Genomic DNA, 19271 nt, shown 5'->3' with positions numbered 1-19271 from the left:
GCTATCCCAGGTTGCTCCAAGCCCTGTCCAGCCTGGTCTTGGACACTTCCAGGGATAGGACAGCCACAGCTTCTCTGCACAACCTGTGCCTCACCACCCTCACCCTGCCATGCACCAGGCTCTGGCACAGGGTGAATTTATTCCCTCAGAGTCAAGCAGCAAATCCTCTCCTGACATCCCACCAACATTTCACATCCACATTAAACCCCCTGGAGACGCAGCTCTGGCCTGAAGCAGAAGGGAGCTCTGGGAGATGAACACACATCTTCCAACTGGTCAGCGCTGTAATTGAATTAAAGGATTTGCAAAGCCCTGGAAAGAGCCTTGACAAGTCTGAAAATTCTTCTATTCCAAGAAATTGGGCTTTCTGACATTGCTGCATCCGTTATTTTTCTGGCTGAGGGTTAAAGTGCATCCAAATAAATCTGATGGTCAGGGCACAGAAGATTCGTCTTCTCCGGGAGTTTTGCTCATCACCTTCCAGGAGAGCCACTGGGAGAATCTGTCCTGCTCCACATCAAGCTGGCTGTCAGAGCAGGCTGGATATTCCATGGATTTCCTAATCCTCTCTGCCATGGGGCTGAGAGGCCACAGAGAGCTCAGGTTGGATGCACAGGTTGGTGTCTCATGCCCTCACGTGAGCAATCTCACAGTGATGGCCCTGAGTCTCCTCATTCCACCTCGTGAAGACTAAAATTCACGTGGTGACACTCCCTGCTGCCCACACAAAACAAAAAACACGATGAGAGCTCCTCTGGGTGACCAGACTGACCATCAAGCTCACCTTTAGGTAACCAGTTCTCAGTGATAAATAGAAATACTTATTTTTGCTCACTAAAAGAAGCTACTCACTCCCAGATTTCCTGACATTTCGAGGAGCTGTCTGATGTTATTTAGCACAGCAGGCTCAGGGAAAACTGAGGCACGAAGATTACACTGATTTGCCCAGACACACAGAAAGTTCATCATTAGACAAGGGCTGCATCCTGGGCACTGTGGCCTCTTTTTGCTGCTTTTTAGTAGAACATTTCATCTTCTAGCACGGTGCACAAGCAGTCAGGTGAAAATGAACACAAGTCCTTTCCTCCTCTTTAAAATAGGGGCAAACTTTCCCCATCTTTATTCACAGTGTGCCAGTTCTTGAACCTTTTCCACCACATCCATCAGTCCTACCTTGTCCAGTCTCCTACCAGTCCATCCTATCTTGTCCATCCTGCCAGTCCATCACCTTTGAGCAATGGCATGAACTCAAGAACCTGCACCCTGACCATTTCCCCTGGAATCCCATCATGAGAGTGAGGTGCCTGGGACTGGAATGGACAAAATAGATAAAATTAGACATTAGGGAGAAATTCTTCCCTGGGAGGGTGAGGAGGCCTTGACACAGGTTGCCCAGAGAAGCTGTGGGTTCCCATCCCTGGAAGTGCTCAAGACCAGGTTGGACGGGGCTTGGGGCAGCCTGGGACAGTGGGAGGTGTCCCTGCCCGTGGCAGGGGTTTGGAATGGGATGATCTTGAAGGTCCCTTCCAACTCAAACCATTCTGTGATGCTGTCATGAAATCTGAGAAATATAAATTTATTTTGGTTGTGGTGGGTACTGCTGTGTTCTTGGCCTGGAGTTCATGGATTCATTAAAAAGTGAGGCATTTTAAGAAGTTCATCTGAACTTGCCTCTGTCTTGCAAGGAAGTTGAGCAAAAAATCCTGATGGGGAAACTTCTTCTTGTGTCCTTAACAAAGACACATAAAACATCACCTGCTTAAATACCTAGTGCCTATGGTTTGGGGTTTGTCCAGCCCTGGTCCTGAGACACTTGTGGTCATAAAACACCTTCCTCAAATCATGCACAGGCTGCTCTGGAGCCCTCAGCTCCCAGCAAAGCCACTATTCCAGAGGATACAGAGATGGCAAGATCTCCAGGTTTAGAGACACAACCATTTGGGAAGGGGTGCTCTGTACCCAGAGAGAGTTTCTTGTGCTCCTAAAGAGAATAAAATCAATCAGCAAAGAAGCACATGGAGATAAAGTGACTCCACTCTGAATTTCACACACAGAGGGTGCAGAGCGTTCTGCTGGTGCAGCTCTTTGTGTCTGCTCCGTGCACCTGAGCCTGCCTTGAAGCTGGTTCAAAGCTGCACCCTGTTGGCTGTTGAGTCACTGGAGTTGGAGCACACCAAAAGCAGGCAGCAGATTTCCCCAGCCTGCCTTTTTCCCTCACACTTCAAAGCCTGGAGCTGTGATCCAAAGCTCTCCACCAGCACACGCAGATGCCTGGGTTGTGTTATTACAGCCTCCTGCAACCTGGGAAGTCAAGCTGGATTTTCACCATGAGCCACTGAAATCTCTCAGAAGCCTGGCATGGCCATGAAGATGGCTCCAGGAGAGCTGGCAGGGATGCCGGGAAGACAAGCCAGCCCCAGAGCCATGGAATTGTTGGTTGGAAAAGATCCTCGAGCCCAACTCTTGACCCAGTACTGCTGTAACCACTAGATTCAGCCTAGCAGGCTGCTGCTCCCTGAGAGCTCAGTGAGGGTTTCCTAGGGCCATGCCATTAATCGCATCCCAGAGTCCATTTCGGAAAGCCCTGTGATCTGGCTCCGGCAGCCAGCAGCGTCACAACGCAGTGGATGGTAAAGGAGGTAGAGAAGGGTCTCTCATGAGGGTTTGAGATGGCTTTAATCACATCTTGTCCCTGAGATGTTCAGAGGTAGAGAGACTACGTGGTCTGGGTGCAGGGTGGTTTTGTCAGGGGCCCAAGGGTGGTCCCTGGGTGGCGTTGGGGGACAGGAGCAAATAGGGAGAAACTGAGGGAGCAGCCAGGGCTAGGGCAGGGAACAGGAGGAGCATGTGAAATAGGAAAAGCAAGGGATTAACAGATCCCCACACAGCACTGCCGTGTTCACCACTAAACCTCATCCCCCAAGTGCCACATCTGCGCATCTTTTAAATCCCTCCAGGGATGGTGACTCAACCACCTCCCTGGGCTGCCTGTTCCAGGGCGTGACCACTCTTTCCATGAAGTAATTTTCCCTAATATCCAATCTAAACCTCTCCTGGTGTGACTTGAGGCTCTTTCCTCTTGCTTGTTACCTGGGAGAAGAGACTGACCCTGACCTGGCTGCACCCTCCTGTCAGGGAGTTGTGGAGAGCCAGAAAGTCCCCCCTGAGCCTCCTTTTCTCCAGGCTGAGCCCCTTTCCCAGCTCTCTCAGCTGCTCTTGGTGCTTGTTTGGGGTTTTTTTTCTGAATACACAGCACAAACACATGTGAACACAGAAACCATCCCGAACCTCAGGAGGCTTCAGCTCTCACCCTCAGCACTGAGCTGAGGTTGGGAGTTGTGTCACTGAACCCAAAGCCCCTTCCCAGTGGGAGCATCCTCCAGGTGTCAGTGCCTGGCTTCTGCCAGGTCTGTAGAGGGAATTCATTTATTCCACCCGTATTCCTGACCCCTTTGCAAGGGAAACAAGGGAGGATTTGATTCAGAGCCTCTGAATCCTCTGTGCTCTCCCCCTTTTCCCTTCTGTCAAGAGCCATTAAACCCTGCTCTGCTGGCAGGCAGCAGAAGCCCTGCGTTCTACTGCACAGCTTCTCCTGCATCCTGTGCTGTGAAAGGCACTGGACAATAAGCCAGCACCTGCTTTCCCAATTCCATGGACAGTTCTGGCCACTGGGAAGCAGCTCAGCAAAGGGCAAAGGATTTTAACTCCTCTCCCAAACAGGGATGGACACAGCCCTGTGCTCTGCTGCTTTGTGCTGCCAGAATTGGCCACCTCTTTCCTGCAGCACCTGGAATCCAGGAAACGACTCCCAGGAAAAGGTGTCCTTTTAACAAGGGAGGTGTCTGGAAAAACATCATCCCCCTGGAATCTGTTCTTCTTTGTGTTTCCAGCAGCCCCAGTGCCCAGGCTGAGCAGGGATAAATCCTCAGGCTCTGGAGGTGTGACTGGGTTTCACTGCATTGCCCTGTTTTGTCTGCTCTCATCTATGGCTAAAAAAAGGCTCCTGGGACCATAATTCCGTCTGCCTGGTTGCACATTGCGAGTGCAGTCAGACAGGCTGAATTAAGGGATACTTTTAACTGGGTTTAACACAGGGGAACTAATGGGAATATTCAGATTAACCTCCCTGCATGGCCCTGTGTAGCCGGGCTTTGCAAGCACGATGCTTTCTTCCCTCGCTGACATCCCCTCACCAATCCACAGGAGCAGTTGGGAAAGGCAGGATTTGCAGCTGAAGATGTGGGGAATTAAACGGACTAAGGGTGATGGAGCTGGAACAGGGGGACTGGCAAACACCAGTACAGACACACTGCATGGGATCATATGAAGGGCAGTCCTGCTCCCCCACAGCTGGGGAGTTGCAGTAAAAATATATACAATATATAATTCATATAAAATTAATGTATGAGATGCTATTAATAGGTCCAAAGGGGAGAGCAGTGCACTGACTTTTCATGGGGCTTTGGGATTTTAACAGGCCAGCAGGCTGAGGGAGGTGATTCTGTCCCTCTGCTCTGCTCCTGTGAGACCCTTCCTGGGCTGTGTCCAGCTCTGAGGCCTCCAACATCAGAAGGATGTGGAGCTGCTGGAGAGATTCCGGAGGAGACCACAAAGATGATCGGGGATGGAGCCCCTCTTCTCTGGAGCCAGGCTGGGAGAGCTGAGGGTGTTCAGGGTGGAAAAAAGAAAGCTTCAAGGAGACCCTAGAGCCCCTTCCAGTGCCTAAAGGGGCTCCAAGAGAGCTGGAGAGGCACTTGGGACAAGGAATGGAGTGATGGGACAAGGGGGAATGGCTTTAGGCTGAAGAAGGGTAGGTTTATAATAGATTTTGGGAGGAAATTCTTGGCTGTGAGGGTGCTGAGGCCCTGGCACAGGTTGCCCAGAGAAGCTGTGGCTGCCCTTGGATCCCTGGAAATGTCCAAGGCCAAGTTGGACATGGCTTGGAGCAGCCTGGGATAGTGGGAGGTGTCCCTGCCCACGGCAGGGAGGTGGAACTCGATGATCTTTAAGGTGCCTCTCAACCCAAACCATTCTGTGGCTCTGTGAAGAGTCTGTGTCTGGGGGGACTTGTTTATCTCTGCCAGCACAGACAAGCTGATCTGCAGCTCTGTGACTGCCTGATCTACTGCTCTGGCAGGGTCATTAATGTGCTAGGTGACAAAGACGGGAGAAGAGAAGCTGTTCCTTGACTTTAGGAAGCTTTTCTTCAAAAGACAGGCGCTGAGAGATGGATTAATTTGATGTGATGAGCAAAATGATTCCATGGGATGCCAGACATAAGGCAGCTCCTGTGTGACGCTTTTCTGGTGGTGGGGAGTAGAGGAACAAAGGGAGCTGTACCTGCCCTCCAGAGGGAATCAGAACAGCAAGGCTGGGATCACAAAAAGCCCCAAAAAGCACAGGAAAGAAAACTTAATGCCTTTTTCTGTCAACAAGTAGCGTGAAGCCCATGGAGCTCACACCGTGTCCTGCTCCTTGTGCTGCCTTCCAAGGACTTGTAATCCTGTAGGACACGCAGTCAGGAATTCAGACAGCTGTGGATTCTGCTGATTAGAAACTGGATATCCCACCCAAAAACCAGGAATTTCAGGCAAAGCAGCTGCACTTCAAGATACATGGGGTGGCTGGACCATAAACACCAAAGAGTACAATTGCCCCATGAATAAATTATACAAACAATTCCTCCTTCTAGGATATTTTGGGTGGTCCTCTGAGTTGTTCCAAATAAAACAAACAAACAAGAACACCCCCCAAAAACTTACTCTGACACTACAAAACTCTCCCTGTGGCTTGTGGCTCTGTGTGACCACCTCCAGGACCAACCCACACCCTACCCCTCAGTTCCTGTCTGAAAAGATCCCATGAGCAGGACTGTCCCCAGCCTCTGGGAGCTGTATTTTAGGACACCACAAGTTTCCAAGTGATTTCAGCTCACCCCAGAGCTGAGGCAGTGTTTGTTTTGTTCTCCCAGCCTAACCTTGCTCGTACAGGTCACCTTCCTAAACAGCCAGGTTTGCATTTCCCGAGTCAGGTAGGTGAAAGGCTTTAATTACTGGAACAGATCATCTTTCCCAAGGGAAGCCGAGGGTGTCCTTGAATTAAAACCACAGATTACCGAGGTGCTTTCTCTTCCAATAGCACAAAAGCTTTTATGCAAATATTTTGGAAGGTTTGGAAAGGCCTCTTAAGATCAGTTATTGTAATGCCTGGTTATTATAATGCTTCGTTATTGTAATGAGACAGAGGAGCAGAGGAGGTGCTTGATGGAGCCAGGCATTCCCTGCGGGATGAGGGTTCCCCTGGAGATGCAGATTTGCTGGATCTCACTCTTTGTCTGTCTGGGGATGGATTTCACACCTGCATGGCCTGATTTTCTCTCCTGCAGCAGGGGCTAAAACACAAGCTCTCAGCTGCCTTGGTCCCTGCTGTCACCGAGGAGGGGACAATTAGTGCTCACCTGTGGCAGCCTGATCCCAAGTTCCCTCTCCAGATGCTTCAGAGGATCACAGAATGGTTTGGGTTGGAAGGGACCGTAAAGATCATCTCATTCCACCGCCCTGCCATGGGCAGGGACAGCTTCTACTACCCCAGGTTACTCCAAGCCCTGTCCAACCTGGCCTTGGACACTTCCAGAGATGGGACATCTACAGCTTCTCTGAGCATCCCAGTCTCCAGGGTTCCAACACCACCCTCACAGTAAAGGACTTTTTCCTAAAATCCAATCTAAACCTACTTGATTCTGCAGCTACAGAATAATGGAATTGTTAAGGCTGGAAAAGATCATCAAGCCCAACTCTTCACCCAGCACTGCCACATTCACCACTAAACCTCATCCCTAAGTGTCACATCTGCGCATTTTTTGGACACTCCCAGGGGTGGTGACTCCACCACTTCCATGTGCAGCCTGTTCCAAAGCCTGACCACCTTGCCAGTGAAGAATTTTTTCCTAACATCCAATCTAAACCTCCACTGGTACATCTTGAGGCCGTTTCCTCTTGACCTGTCTCTTGTTACCTGGGAGAAGAGACTGACCCCAACCTCAATAAAACGTCCTTTCAGGGAGGTGTAAAGACACATGGAGTGATGCTGTCACCACCAATAACACACCTTGGCCCTGTCTCCCTGTTCCCCTTGCCAAATAAAATCCCAGTCGTGCACCAGGGCAAGGCAGGAGAGAAATACAACTCTGGTGATGCTCAAGCACATGAATACACATCCATGGCTGCATTTATCAACTCCTCTCCTGTCCCAGCAGGACAAGGAGGGAGCAGGAGACCAGATCCTGCCTGGGTTTTCACTTCATCAGGGCTAAGCAGCCAATAATTACTCCAGATGAATACCCTTGGAGGAGAGCCAGAGAATCCCAAATCATTCTCTGATTTCAACTTTCAATTTGTCCAGCCCATGCTAAGCTCATTAATCACACTCACAACACCCAACACAACAGAAATTAGTCCCTGATCTTCTCCCCTCCTATTTCATGGCATGAGGAGTTGGGGGCAAGAGGAAGAGAAAAGAGAGGCAGAGGTGCCACCCATGAATCTCACAGTCACTCAAAGGGGCTGGGATTAATAAATCAAAAATCCATTGTTAATAGTACAAGCTTAAATATCCATCTAAATGCAAATGAATGAACACTCAAGGGTTCTTCCTCTTTTTTCTCTTCCAAGTGCGCTGTTTGACAGCTCCATCTTTGAGGAAGCACATGGTCACCAGATAATTGTCTGTTCTAATTGCAATTTTACAGTCCAACCCTTCATGGCCCATGGATTTTAAGTGGCCTTTAAAGAGTTTTGGCATGCTCTGGATGGGATTGAAAGCTCAGGTGGCTGCAGGAACAGGCAGGAGCTCTCATGGGAGGATTATTCCAGGTTTCCTGCCTCTCTACCTGTTCAGTCATGGGATTCAAGGGGTTAAATCCGGAGGCTGGGTCACTGGAATCAGGTGGAATTTGGGTCACCAAGATCTGCAGCCTCAGGTGGGTGACTGTGAGTGTGGGGAAGCTCCACCTGGCTACCCAGCCTTGGAGCAGGAACATGGAGAGCGGCAAAAGAGGAATCTTGAGGGGTCTCAGTGTCTCCTGAGCAGGCAACACCACAACAGGCTGGCTTGGGCTGCGCAGGGAAAGCAGCAGGGTGGAGAACAGGAGGGAAACGCAGCTGTAAATCCATTAAATCCGTCAGAAACGGGAAATGGGATTTCACAGAATCGCACAATGGTTTGGCTTGGAAGGGACCTTCAAGAACATTTAGTACCAACCCCCCTGCCATGGACAGGGACACTTCCCACTAGACCAGGTTACTCAAAGACCCATCCAACCTCATCCTGAACACTTCCAGGAATGGGGCAACCTCAGTTTCACCCATTTGCACAACCACCTTATGAGACTGATCAGTGGGAAAACCTCCAGTTTATAGGGAGAGGTGGCAGGAAGGAGAATATGGGAGCAAAGAGGGGAACCACACAAGAGTGGCTGAGCCATGGGGTTTCCTGGCACAGAATCCCCTCTACCACATACCAGGCAACAAGTCCAGGGTGCAGCCTAAAAGTTCTTGTTCCAAGCAGGGAACAATTACCAAAATGGTTGCTTAAACCCCTTGACAGCTCCAGAGCGCTGTTCAAGTTCGAGGTGAGCAGTCAGGGCTGGGGAATGGGGTTTGCAAAATTTGCCCTTCGTTAGACTTTCTCAGGAGGCAGCAGTGGTAGCAAATCAACTTTAAAATGTTGTGCAAATCAGCTTTTAAAATACTGCACAAACAGCTTGGCAGCTCCCCTCGCCAGAGCTCTCCGGATCAGCTCTAAGTTTTGGAACATCCCCCTAACAAAAAATGTGCTGACATCGGCATTTGGGGCTTTTCAGCTGCTCAAGATTGTAAATATTGGTTGCAAACACTTGCAGACGTGCACACAACCCCCAAAACCCGGCGAGAGTGGAGGTTTAGCAGCAACATTTGCACAACCAATCTGCCGGGGGATTGGAATCCATCCTTGAAAACCAAACTGCGGCATCGGTGCCAAGAAATTTCCTGCTCGGCTCTTAGCTCTCATTCTTTGGTGCCATGGGGATGCAGGGATGAAAGACTGAAAGGAATCCCAGCATTTTGCACTCCCAGAGGGACAACAGGCAGCCCAATGAGCTGCTGAGCCTTGGGAGGAAGAGTGTGGAGCAGCCAGAGCTCCCAGGGCAGGGAGTGACCTGGTTTAGGAGGCTGGAATGAGATGATCTTTAGGATCCCTTCCAACCCAAACCGTTCCCTACAACGAGGCAGAACTGATGATACTGAACTGAGCACTGCTTTGCCTCCAGTTCAGAAATGGCATCCAAACCTCTCAATCCATGCTCAGCACTGGGTAAACCTTCATCTGTGTCCTACCAGGCCCTTCCCAGTGCCAGCTCTGACAGATTCCTGTAGCCACCCTGAATGGCATCCCTGTTCCTCAGACCCAGCCACGTCCAAACTGGATTTTGCTGTTTTCATGCTCAGACTGCAGCTAATTAAATCCAGGTCTGAGCATGGCAGGGAAGCATCTCCATGCTCCTGGACACAACCCTCTCTCTTCTTTTGGAAAGCCAAAAGCAGTGGGATGGAGAGTGGAGCAAAAAGGGCAATGGTTCCAACTCCTGCCTCTACTTGCCAAAAATGGGGTTGTTGTACAAGTGCTTTAATTCCATTCCAGCGTGGAGAAACAACACATTTAGCAGAGCAGGCCAGCTCCTGGGTCTGCCCACCAATCCAGCCCTCTGTGCTGACCCACATGCTCAGTTTGCTCTTTGGCACACAGAAAATAAAATAAAATCCGCTTTCATTAATTTCTTAAAAGTCCACCTGCACCTCAACCGTCTTCTAACGCTGGAGCAATTTCTACTAGAAGCCAGAGGGACCAGTTCTACAGCAGAAGTGTGATTCCACAAGCAGGGAGACCCTCTTGGTTCTTCAGCTTCGCTTTGGATTCACTCAGAGATGCCAAATTAATCCCAGACCAACAAGAACTGAGCTGAGTGTAAATCTGTTGCCTGCCTCTGTGTGCATATGCTACTTAATGGAGCATAAAAGGACAAGAATGGAATCATTTTTCAGATGCTGCAGGTAATAATAATAAATAATAATAATAAATGCAGGGGCATGTGCCAAATGTCTGAGATCTCAAGGAGAGGAACTGACTGCAAGCAGAAGAGGAGCCAGATAGGTCCTCAAACTGAGATGCAAAAGTCAGTGAAGTAAAACCACCGTTAAATCAAACACTTTGTATCCTTGTCAAGCTCACTCAGGATTTAAGGCCTCACTTTCAGAGTGGTTTTTTTTTTCTTTCTAAGATGCGTATTCTTTGACAACTGCTCCCCATATGGGATTTATGGTCCCAACTCTTTGTGGCAACTTGGGATTGCTTTTTTTTCCCTGCTGGCCACAACCACATCACTCAAACCCTCCTGAACAGCACAAGTCATCGCTAGAATTCTGGCAAAAATAATTTTTCTATATCATGGCAGCACAATATGAAGTTCATATCACCTGGACTTCATCTCCACAGGACATATTTGCAACTGAATTTTTGTTATTCTCCTTGTGGTGCACAATTTGGGGTGAGCAGTGCAGAGAGCCAAGCACTGCTTTGCTGAGCTCAATATGAAAAACTCCACAGTCCTGGGTCCCAGTTCATGTAACCTTTGTGTGGAAAAATCCAAAATAGCACTAAAAGACATCTCAGAGGGAAACAGTGCACGCATGCAGGAGGAAGCACTCCCCACCAGGGTGAAGAAAATACTGAGGAGAGCAAGAACTGACACGTCACTGCTAAAACTGTGATGATTTCACCCGAAAAAGAAAACAGACCCACGAGAGTAAAGGGAAACCCACAGAACTCACCCATCATTTTCATCCCACAGGATGCAGGTCTGGTTGGTGGTTCCCTGCCAGGAGACAAGAAAGGGAAAATAGAAATAAATCAGTGTTATGCTGTTTATGGAGCGCCCGGACTGGAATGAAAAATGTGGGGCCTGTATAACACCTTCCACTGTAAGGATGGAGTGTCTGGGATACACCAGATGAGATGTCATGGATCTCAAACCCTTGGAATGGCTTCTGCCACGCTGGGATTGAAAAGCCACAATAAAATGTGCCTTGGTTTGTTCTGCATCACAACCACTGCAGAGGGATTTGACTCTGCCTCTCTCCTGACTCAACCTACAGATATTCTTCCTTATCCCTCCTCTCACACAGAATCCTTTTGCTGCTCCCTTCTGGAAAGTGGATCAAATACAGCCTGTGCTTTTGTGGGACAAAACCACAGCCCTGCAGGAGGGGGTCAGGTGTGTTTAAAGCCCCCTGGATGAGGTTTGCCTCTGACTCCAGCTGTCTGAGACAGCTCTGGAACATCCCTCCAGGGGAGTCCAAAGACACAACAGATCTTAATATTCATGTTGCAGAGCCTCAGGAGAGCATCTGATCTCCACAGCAAGGACAGGCCTTGGGGTATGGAAATGTCCATCCCATAAATCTGCTTAGGGTTGAGCAGAGGAACCTGGAGGGAATTTTTGCCTGCCTTGGAAAGCGTTGAGGACAACAGTAATATTCCAGAATTAATGGGAACAACCTTTCCCCCTGCCTTTCCCTCCTCAAGGAAGACCATTGTTGCATCAAGTTATTTTAATGAGTGCACGATTATTCCCCTGTGGTGATGCCCACGATGAAAGGGTGTGAACTGGGGACAGGCACAGCCGTGTTCCCTGTGCCGGCAGTGTCACCCTCCTGCTGCTCTGGAAATGCAGCCTGGTTTTTGGGAAGATTGAAGGGTCCTGTACCAGGAAAAGATGTCAGGAGCCCATCAAAACCACCTCCTTCCTGACACCCACCCATTCCTGCCCTGCAGAAGCAAACATGGCCATGGGATGGGGCAGGTTCCCAGGAACCACTTACGTTGTACAGGTGGGAGAATTCGATTTCCAGAGGGGTGAGGAGAGACCGAGGGAATGGCTTGACAGTCACAGAGATGACTTTGGAGTTCAGAACGGTGCTGTTCCTGGGGAGAAGAGGGGAAAGAGAGGTTTTGGAGGGATTTTTGGGGAGCAGGGAGTCCCATGGCAGCCATCACTGGTGGTGCAAGGTTTAGTGTACCCCGTGCAGAAGGGGTTGACCCCATTACTTTAAAATCCCCCCAAGTCATTTGCTGCTGATGGACCCCATCCTCTGCCCTCTGGGCTCCCCTCACAGCTATACCACATTTATCCCTCCAAAACCAAACCATTTAATGAATCTTATCAACCCCTAAAGCGACCGGACTTAAGAGTCTGTATCTATCCCAGAAATAAAATAGTCCTAGACTCATTTTCTGTCCCTGCCATGAGGAAACAGCTCATTTGGACTAGAGTGACCCTTGTAGGTCCCTTCCAGCTCAGAATATTCTGTGATTTCATGTGCTTTCCAAAGAAGTATCCTGTTTTGGCTCTCCAAAGGCTGGCTTAGCCTGCACTGCAGTGAGGCTGCGGTGTGGTTGCTTATCCATGGGGCAGCACAGATCCTGGCTGGAGGCACTGCTGTGTATCGTCATTCCCTGAGGACCAAAAGCAAATGGAAGAAGGCCAAACCTTTCATGCAGATGTCTAAATGGCTGTGCCCAGGCAAATATTGTAATAAATCTGACAGCCCTGGGAGGTTTGGCTCTTGGGAGGGGCAATAAAGTGAGGAGATAACTCCCATTCCTGGAAAGCTAAACTCTTTGTAGGCACTTCCCTGGACACTGAACACGTAAATATACAGAGTTTTCTCATTTTTCTGCAGTTTATTGGTGTTTAAATAAGCAAAAGGTCCTCACAAGCAGCAGCTGAAAGTGCTGCCGTGAAGGAGTTGGTAGTGGAGTGGTAGATCCAGATTAGGCTGCTCCCAGCCCTTGTGGCATCCATGGACAAAGGAAATCCTTCCTTATCCAAATCTTCACCTAATCTGCAGGTACTGCTAAAATCTTTCCCTTTTCTTTCTGGGTTTTATTTATTTTTTTTTTTTAAGAAAAGAATTAGGTGGGAAAGATTTGCAGTTGCTTAACAGCAGCTAAAAAAATAGGGTTTAAAGAAAAAAAAAGAGGGAAAAATTGTTTGGAATTGTCCATGGATGTGTAAGCAGATGGTCAGAAAGCCACTGTTCCACCAACACTAGAGGGAAAAACAACACTGATTTAACAGGGTAAATAAAAAAATAAAAACTATATTTTCCTTAAAAAAGGAAAAACTAAAGAAGAAAAAGAAGAAAAAAAGAATGACCCGACAAAGCCCAACTATCACCCTACAGAGGAAAAGTAAAGGAGTAAATCAATGGGAGCAGGCAGCTGTGAGAGGCTGAAAATGGGATCTGCTGCAAGGTAACCACCAGTGCATGCCTTCATGAGAGGCTGTGACTGTAAGGGTCAGTCCTTGGGTCACTGCTGCTGAATGTTCGCATGAGCAGCGGGGATGACACCGAAACCTCCTCAGGAGGCTGAGGAGCAGGTGAGGATCGATGCAGCAAACACAAACAGAAAGAGAATTTGATTTTTCAGCGAGGCAAGTTGTTAGAACACAGAAGTCACCGGTGTGCAGACCGTGAAGGGTGATCGGTGGCCAAGAAGCCCCAGCTCAACCAGAAGTTGAAAGAGGCTTATAAAAAAATGGAGAGCTACTTTTTACATGGGTTAATCATGAGAGTACAAGGGGGAATGGTTTTAAACTAAAAGAGAAGAGGTTTGGATTAAATGTTGGGAAGAAATTCTTTGCTCAGAGGGTGCTGAGGCCCTGGCACAGGTTGCCCAAAGAAGCTGTGGCAGTCTCATCCCTGGAAGTGTCCAAGGCCAGGTTGGACGGGGCTTGGAGCAACCTGGGATAGTGGAAGGTGTCCCTGCCCATGGCAGGGGGGTGGGAATGAGATGATTTTTAAGATCCCTTATACTGAGAAGAAGCAACTTCTGTCTGTACCCTCCTTGTCTGGATTCCACTCTGATGTTGGGTTCAGTTTCACTTTGAGATGGGGAAACAGCAAAGGGAGTTCAAAACAGAGACACAAAATCGATCCAGGTGCCGGAAAACCAGACAAAAAGTTCTCTGTTGGAAGGCTTGCATGCGGGAGGCTTTTTAGTCACCCACCCGAAGGCCCAGTGCCTGGAAGTGAAAGTCAGACAAACTCGGCCTCAAAAAGAGAGGCAAGCTCCTGGCAGAGAAGGCAATTAAGCAGCTGAGCTGCTTGTCGGGGGCGGCGAAGGACTCAGCATCACGGGGAATCTTTCAGGAGGAAGATGAGTTGTTTTTCCTACAAGCACGTTGCAGCCCAGCTTCTGGGAAGAACAAAACACGCCAAGATCGGGCTTGAGCAGGAGTTCAGAGGAGCTCAGAGGGCTCCTGAGTGGCCACCAAGGGTGTGCAAAGAGCTGTGAACACAGTGCTGGTACACGGGGAGAAACAGGCTCGTGGCTCTCTGCTGTCTGTGTCCTCTGCAGCGGATTCCAGCTGGGACCAAGCTCTTCTCTCACCTCCCCAGCTTGGAAAATCAGGTTTTGTGTGTAGCCCATCCCAATTGTCACAGCTGCCAAGATCCGCTGGGCTCCCTGGATCCAAGGGGACAGAGTAATTCATGACTCAGAGACAGAATTGCTGCTTGGGGGAGGTAAATTGGGACAATTAGGAACAGCTCAGCTGGTGCTGTTTGCTGAGTTAAATCTGCTTTTTTTTCCGTTCTTGGAAAAATCACTCTGCATTGAATCAGACTAGTCCAGTCCAGGGTCTGGGTCCATATTTCTTATGTGTACTCAGGAATAGCTGCTCTCCTCAGTGGTCAGAAATATTTTTTACCCATAGGCAGCTACGTGGTTATTTAACAACCTTCTCCTTTTTAATGCTGTGTCCATTTGCACAGTGCTGAAGTGATAAGTGCTTTGCCGCTGCTTTCATTTTTCCTTTTTTTTTTTTCCTTTTGACTCTGCCCAGGTGATTCAAGACTCGAGTTTTTTTTTTGAGAGGGACTGTCCTTTAATTAAGGAACATCTTAAATCAGCTCTCCCGCGGGAATGCTGTTCGGAGACTGTGGCCGCAGCAGCTGCTGGTTATCAGAGCTCATTCCCTGCTTGGCCAGAGGAAGCTGAAACACCGTTGGATCATTTGAGCCGATGATGTTTATTGCCCTTCTGATCTAATTCCCACTGCTGTAATGGAAGATATTACAGAATACAGTTGGCTGGCTTGCTAATTCCTCTCTGCACTCACTTGGAGCCCTTCTGCCATTGCCCGTGCTAAATCTGGAGGTATTTAAATGATTATCGGTGAGGAGAGATGCCCTGGTGTTTATGGTAAATGGGCTCACGCTAATCAGTGCAGAACAGATTTAGAAGGTGCCTTAGGATGCTTAATTTACTGCCTCAGTACCAGTCTCGGGAAGAAAAAAAAAAAAAAAAGAGCGAGAAGAAAAGGGAGAGGAGCGAAGAAAAGGGAAGGGAGGGCTGAACACAAAAGCTTTGGTGCCCGAGGCACTTAGCAGCGCCGGGAGCACGGCAGACATGTGCAGCCAGGCGTGCTCTGCTCCCCTCTCTCCTCCCCGAGCCTGCCTGTGCTGCTCTCCAGGGCTCTGTGCGGCTGGCAGCTCGGGAAGATCGGGGCAGCTGAGCATCCCCCATCTGTCAGGGCCGCCAAAATCCCTCGTGAGGAGGAGGGCAGGGTGAGGTTCCGTTCCTGGAGGGCGAAGGGTGGCAGGGAGGAATGAGACAGCAGCACTGAGCCTCCTCCCCTCGTGTCTGGAGTGCTGCAGCTGGATGGGGAAAACATTCCTGCTCCTCCGGCACGCGATGCATGAACCTGGCCCCACCTGAACGTCGGCGTCAAAATATTCCCATTGCAGGTCAAAATCTGTCTCATTGCACCCAATGATTTCTACTTTTTCCCGGAAGACTGGGGCTCTGCAGCCAGAGGGATCTTCCTGGTGATTTCCCAGCTGCTCCCCCTCCCCAGGCAGCCCCTCTTACCTCTGCAGGGAGAGGATGTTGCCCACGTTCCGGTACAGCACGGTCCCGACCACGAAGACGGAGGAGTCGTCCAACACTGCAGGACACCAGAGGAAAGGGAAGAAGACAACAGCACTGAGACAATTGGGGTGGCAGCTGTCCCCACAGGACACCCAGGGACAGGATTTGCCTTCTGGAGTGGTGGAGGGCTCTCTGTTGGGGCATGGCCAATGCCATCATCACTGTAGTGGGATGCAGTGGCTGCTGTCCCCACAGAGAGGGCTCAGCACCTTTGGCGTGACCTGGCATCCCAGATTTCCACCCTCACCAAGGCTCACCCCTCCCAAATGGTGCTCCCCCATTCAGAAACCCCCACATCCCTCTGACAGCACCACAACAGACAAATCTGCAGGGGGGAAAGGTCCCTTGCAGCCACCTCGAGGCCTTTGGAGCCGTCCACAGCTATCAGGCCATCAGAGAGAGGAGCCGCGCTCGGGCTGACAAGGGCAGCAGGAAGGGGAGCTGTCCCACTGCACCTGCTCTGACCCCAAAACTCATGTGCTGCCTCTGGGGGCTGCAGCAGATCCAGATGAGCCTCTGAATCATCTGTGTGACCTCTGGGCTCGTCACTTGACCTCCTTCTCCTTTTCCTCTTATTTTTCCTCCTCCTCCTGCTCCGCTGCCTTGCGGTGCCCAGCTGCAAAAAGCCAGAACTGTCCCTGATAAACCACAGCAGAGGCAGTCCCAGGGCTGGATTTTCAGGGGGAGAAAAAGCAAGTGGCTGGGTGAAAAGCAATGCTGAAGAAGCCTGGGAAAGCACGAGGTGGGGCTTCTCTGATATCTTGTACTGAGGTTGAGCTGACAGTGTGTCTGCTCCATCCCTGCAGGACAGGCACAGCTCTGCATGTCTGTCTTCCTTATCAACAGATTGGGATATCTCCCAGCATATAACTGGGAGAGGCTGACAGACAGGCTTGCAGAGCAATTGTGTCACCCAGCTGCATGAATCAGTGTTGGCCCATCGAAATCAACTGTTCAGTCAGCTCCCAGCAGTGAGAGGTTTGGATTTGGTCTCATGGAGCTGCCTGTCTTCATCACTTTGCTCAGGATAGCTACTCCTGTTCCCTGCAGCCAGAGAAAAGTGAGGATCAAAACTAATAGAGGTGGATTTCTGCTGCAACCACTGAGTAAACCCTCAAAAACTGCACCACCAGCACAAGATATTGAACAAAACAGAGGCAGAAGAGCCCTGGATGGTACTCAGGAAACCACGGAGAAGTGAGCACTGATGGGAAGTTGTTTCCTCAGGGTGGATGTCACCTTCTGTTTGCTCAGTCACTACAGCCTGGGGGCTCTGGAGCAGCTCTGTGTGAGGATGCTTCCAACAGAAGTCTGGAAAACAGCTCCATGGGGAGCTGGATGCTTTTGGGACAGCCCTCAGCCTCAGAGCAGGATCAGCTCTGTCTGGGTCTGGTCCGGCAATTTGTCCAACAAATGATTAAAAGTTTCCAAAGGTAAAGGCACCACAGCATCCACAAACAACCTGGGATAACGCTCCTAACGTGCTCCAGCTTCTCCCAGGGAGCTCACGCTGTCTGCAAGGCACAACAAAACACAAGGAGTGCTTGCCATGGCCCTTGCTCTGCTGGTGACTCACTGTTTACCCTTGGGGGTGTCACTTAACTGTTCTTGGCCTCAGATTTCCCAAGTTGAAGTGATGGCTGATGCCATCCCCAGCAGGGAAGCCCAGGACAAAAGGTCCTGGTGTGACAAGGAGAGGCCAAAGGTCTTTTGTAGCAACAACTCAGTCTCCAGCCTCTGTCCCAAGGAAAGGGGACCCAGCAGCTCTCAAAGCCATGAGTGCCAAAAGTAAATCCCATCATTTCCCAGCAATCAGCCTAATTTAGGGTCCTGCTTTTGAGAACTCAGGGCTCAATTCTGCCGAGCGTTGGCTCTGCCAAAAGATGAGCACCTTGAGTGTGTTGGTTCCTGGGACTCTCATCCATCAGATCATCCCAAAAACCTCCAGCTTTTCTTCCAGATCTGGCAATGAGGCCACCTTGGTTGAGGCACCACCTCTGTGCTGGGGCTCATGTCCATGCTCTGATTTGGAGCCTTAGTGATAAATGCCTCTGAATTTCATCTCTGAGGGCAGGAAATTTCACACAAGGACCATTGATGTCATGATGATTTTTTGCCTTTTCTTTGTATCCCTTTTATATCTTTTTACAACTTCTGTATTCGTAGTGGTTTTTTGCCTACATTCTGGGACTTGTTTGTTCAGCCAGGAGACCAAACATTTTAGAAGCTTTATAGTTAGGGATCAGAAAGCCCCAGATCCCAAGGTCCTCTCCAGAACACTTTCTGTAAATGAAGATAGAACCACCCAGGGGAAAGATCCTTGGGGAGGGGGGCTCACTCGAGCCTCTCATTGGGGAATCTTTGATAGATGTGCTAATTAGTAAAACCTATAATGTTATACCCGATCTATGGTGGGTGTGCATTGAGGTGGGCATTGAGGTGCATTCAACCTGGATGTGGTGCACCTAAGGATCCTTAAAATAAATACAAAGGTAAAATCCCTTTTTCCCTTTTAACCATGTTTGACTCTTGATTTTAAGACCAGGAAAAGGCATCACCATAAATCCCCAGATCTATCAAAGCTTGTCCAAGCAGCAGACTCAGAGCCACCAGCTGCTCAGCCTGACCTGCTGACTCCCAGCTACTCACCCTCAGATGGCTCTGGTCTCGATCCAGGCTTGGGGGCACCTAAACCATTGTTTGCCAATTTTTCCTGCTTCTTTAGGGAAGGATAAATATCCACACCCAGGCACTAAGCTTGCCCCTGAACTTTTATGAGGAGTTTAGGTTGAACTCCTGGTCAGGCCACATCTGAAAGCCTTATTTGCACTCATCAATGCTTTTGCTGTCCAAACATTTGTGAGCAAATCCAGCTGGGCTGGAAGGGGATTTGAAGACCAGGCAAATGGAAGGAACCACTCTTAGGAAATGAAGGGGGAAATTTGTGTTGGCTGTGCTGCCTACCTGAGAGCCCTGAAGACAGGATGCTCTTGGAGACAGTGACCTTGTCCTCCGAGTTCTTGGCCCAGTCCACCATTCCCCTCCAGCCTTTCATGGGGAAGGTGATGTCGGTTGCTGCATTTGCAGGCAGTTTGTGAATGCCGAGGACTGGGGAGAAGCAAGAAATAAAACCAGTAAGTGAAACCAGCTTCAGTAAATTCCGTATGTGATAAAGAAAACATGGGAAGCATTAGTGGGAAATCAGATAGACTGGATCTTGGGAGCTGCAGGAGTGGTGC

At 49.6% G+C, this 19271-nt stretch overlaps 1 protein-coding gene across 14 annotated transcripts in view; it reads right to left on the bottom strand.

The window, feature by feature from the left end:
• Nucleotides 1-19271, bottom strand: part of ADGRB1 (adhesion G protein-coupled receptor B1) — a 281192-nt gene that overhangs the window by 106463 nt on the left and 155458 nt on the right. For all 14 annotated transcript variants that reach the window (XM_042035706.1, XM_042035708.1, XM_042035709.1 and 11 more), the window contains 4 exons: nt 18997-19140; nt 15973-16048; nt 11916-12018; nt 10866-10909 (listed from right to left, as the gene is read on the bottom strand). In XM_042035706.1, coding sequence (XP_041891640.1) covers nt 10866-10909; nt 11916-12018; nt 15973-16048; nt 18997-19140 — 367 coding nt within the window. The remainder of the gene's footprint in view (nt 1-10865; nt 10910-11915; nt 12019-15972; nt 16049-18996; nt 19141-19271) is intronic.

Source organism: Corvus kubaryi, unplaced genomic scaffold, assembly GCF_017639235.1.
Source record: "Corvus kubaryi isolate FWS band 111438036 unplaced genomic scaffold, C.kubaryi_AGA036_p1.0 37385, whole genome shotgun sequence".
Lineage (NCBI taxonomy): Eukaryota > Metazoa > Chordata > Aves > Passeriformes > Corvidae > Corvus > Corvus kubaryi.
This window is presented reverse-complemented; position numbering and strand designations above follow the sequence as displayed.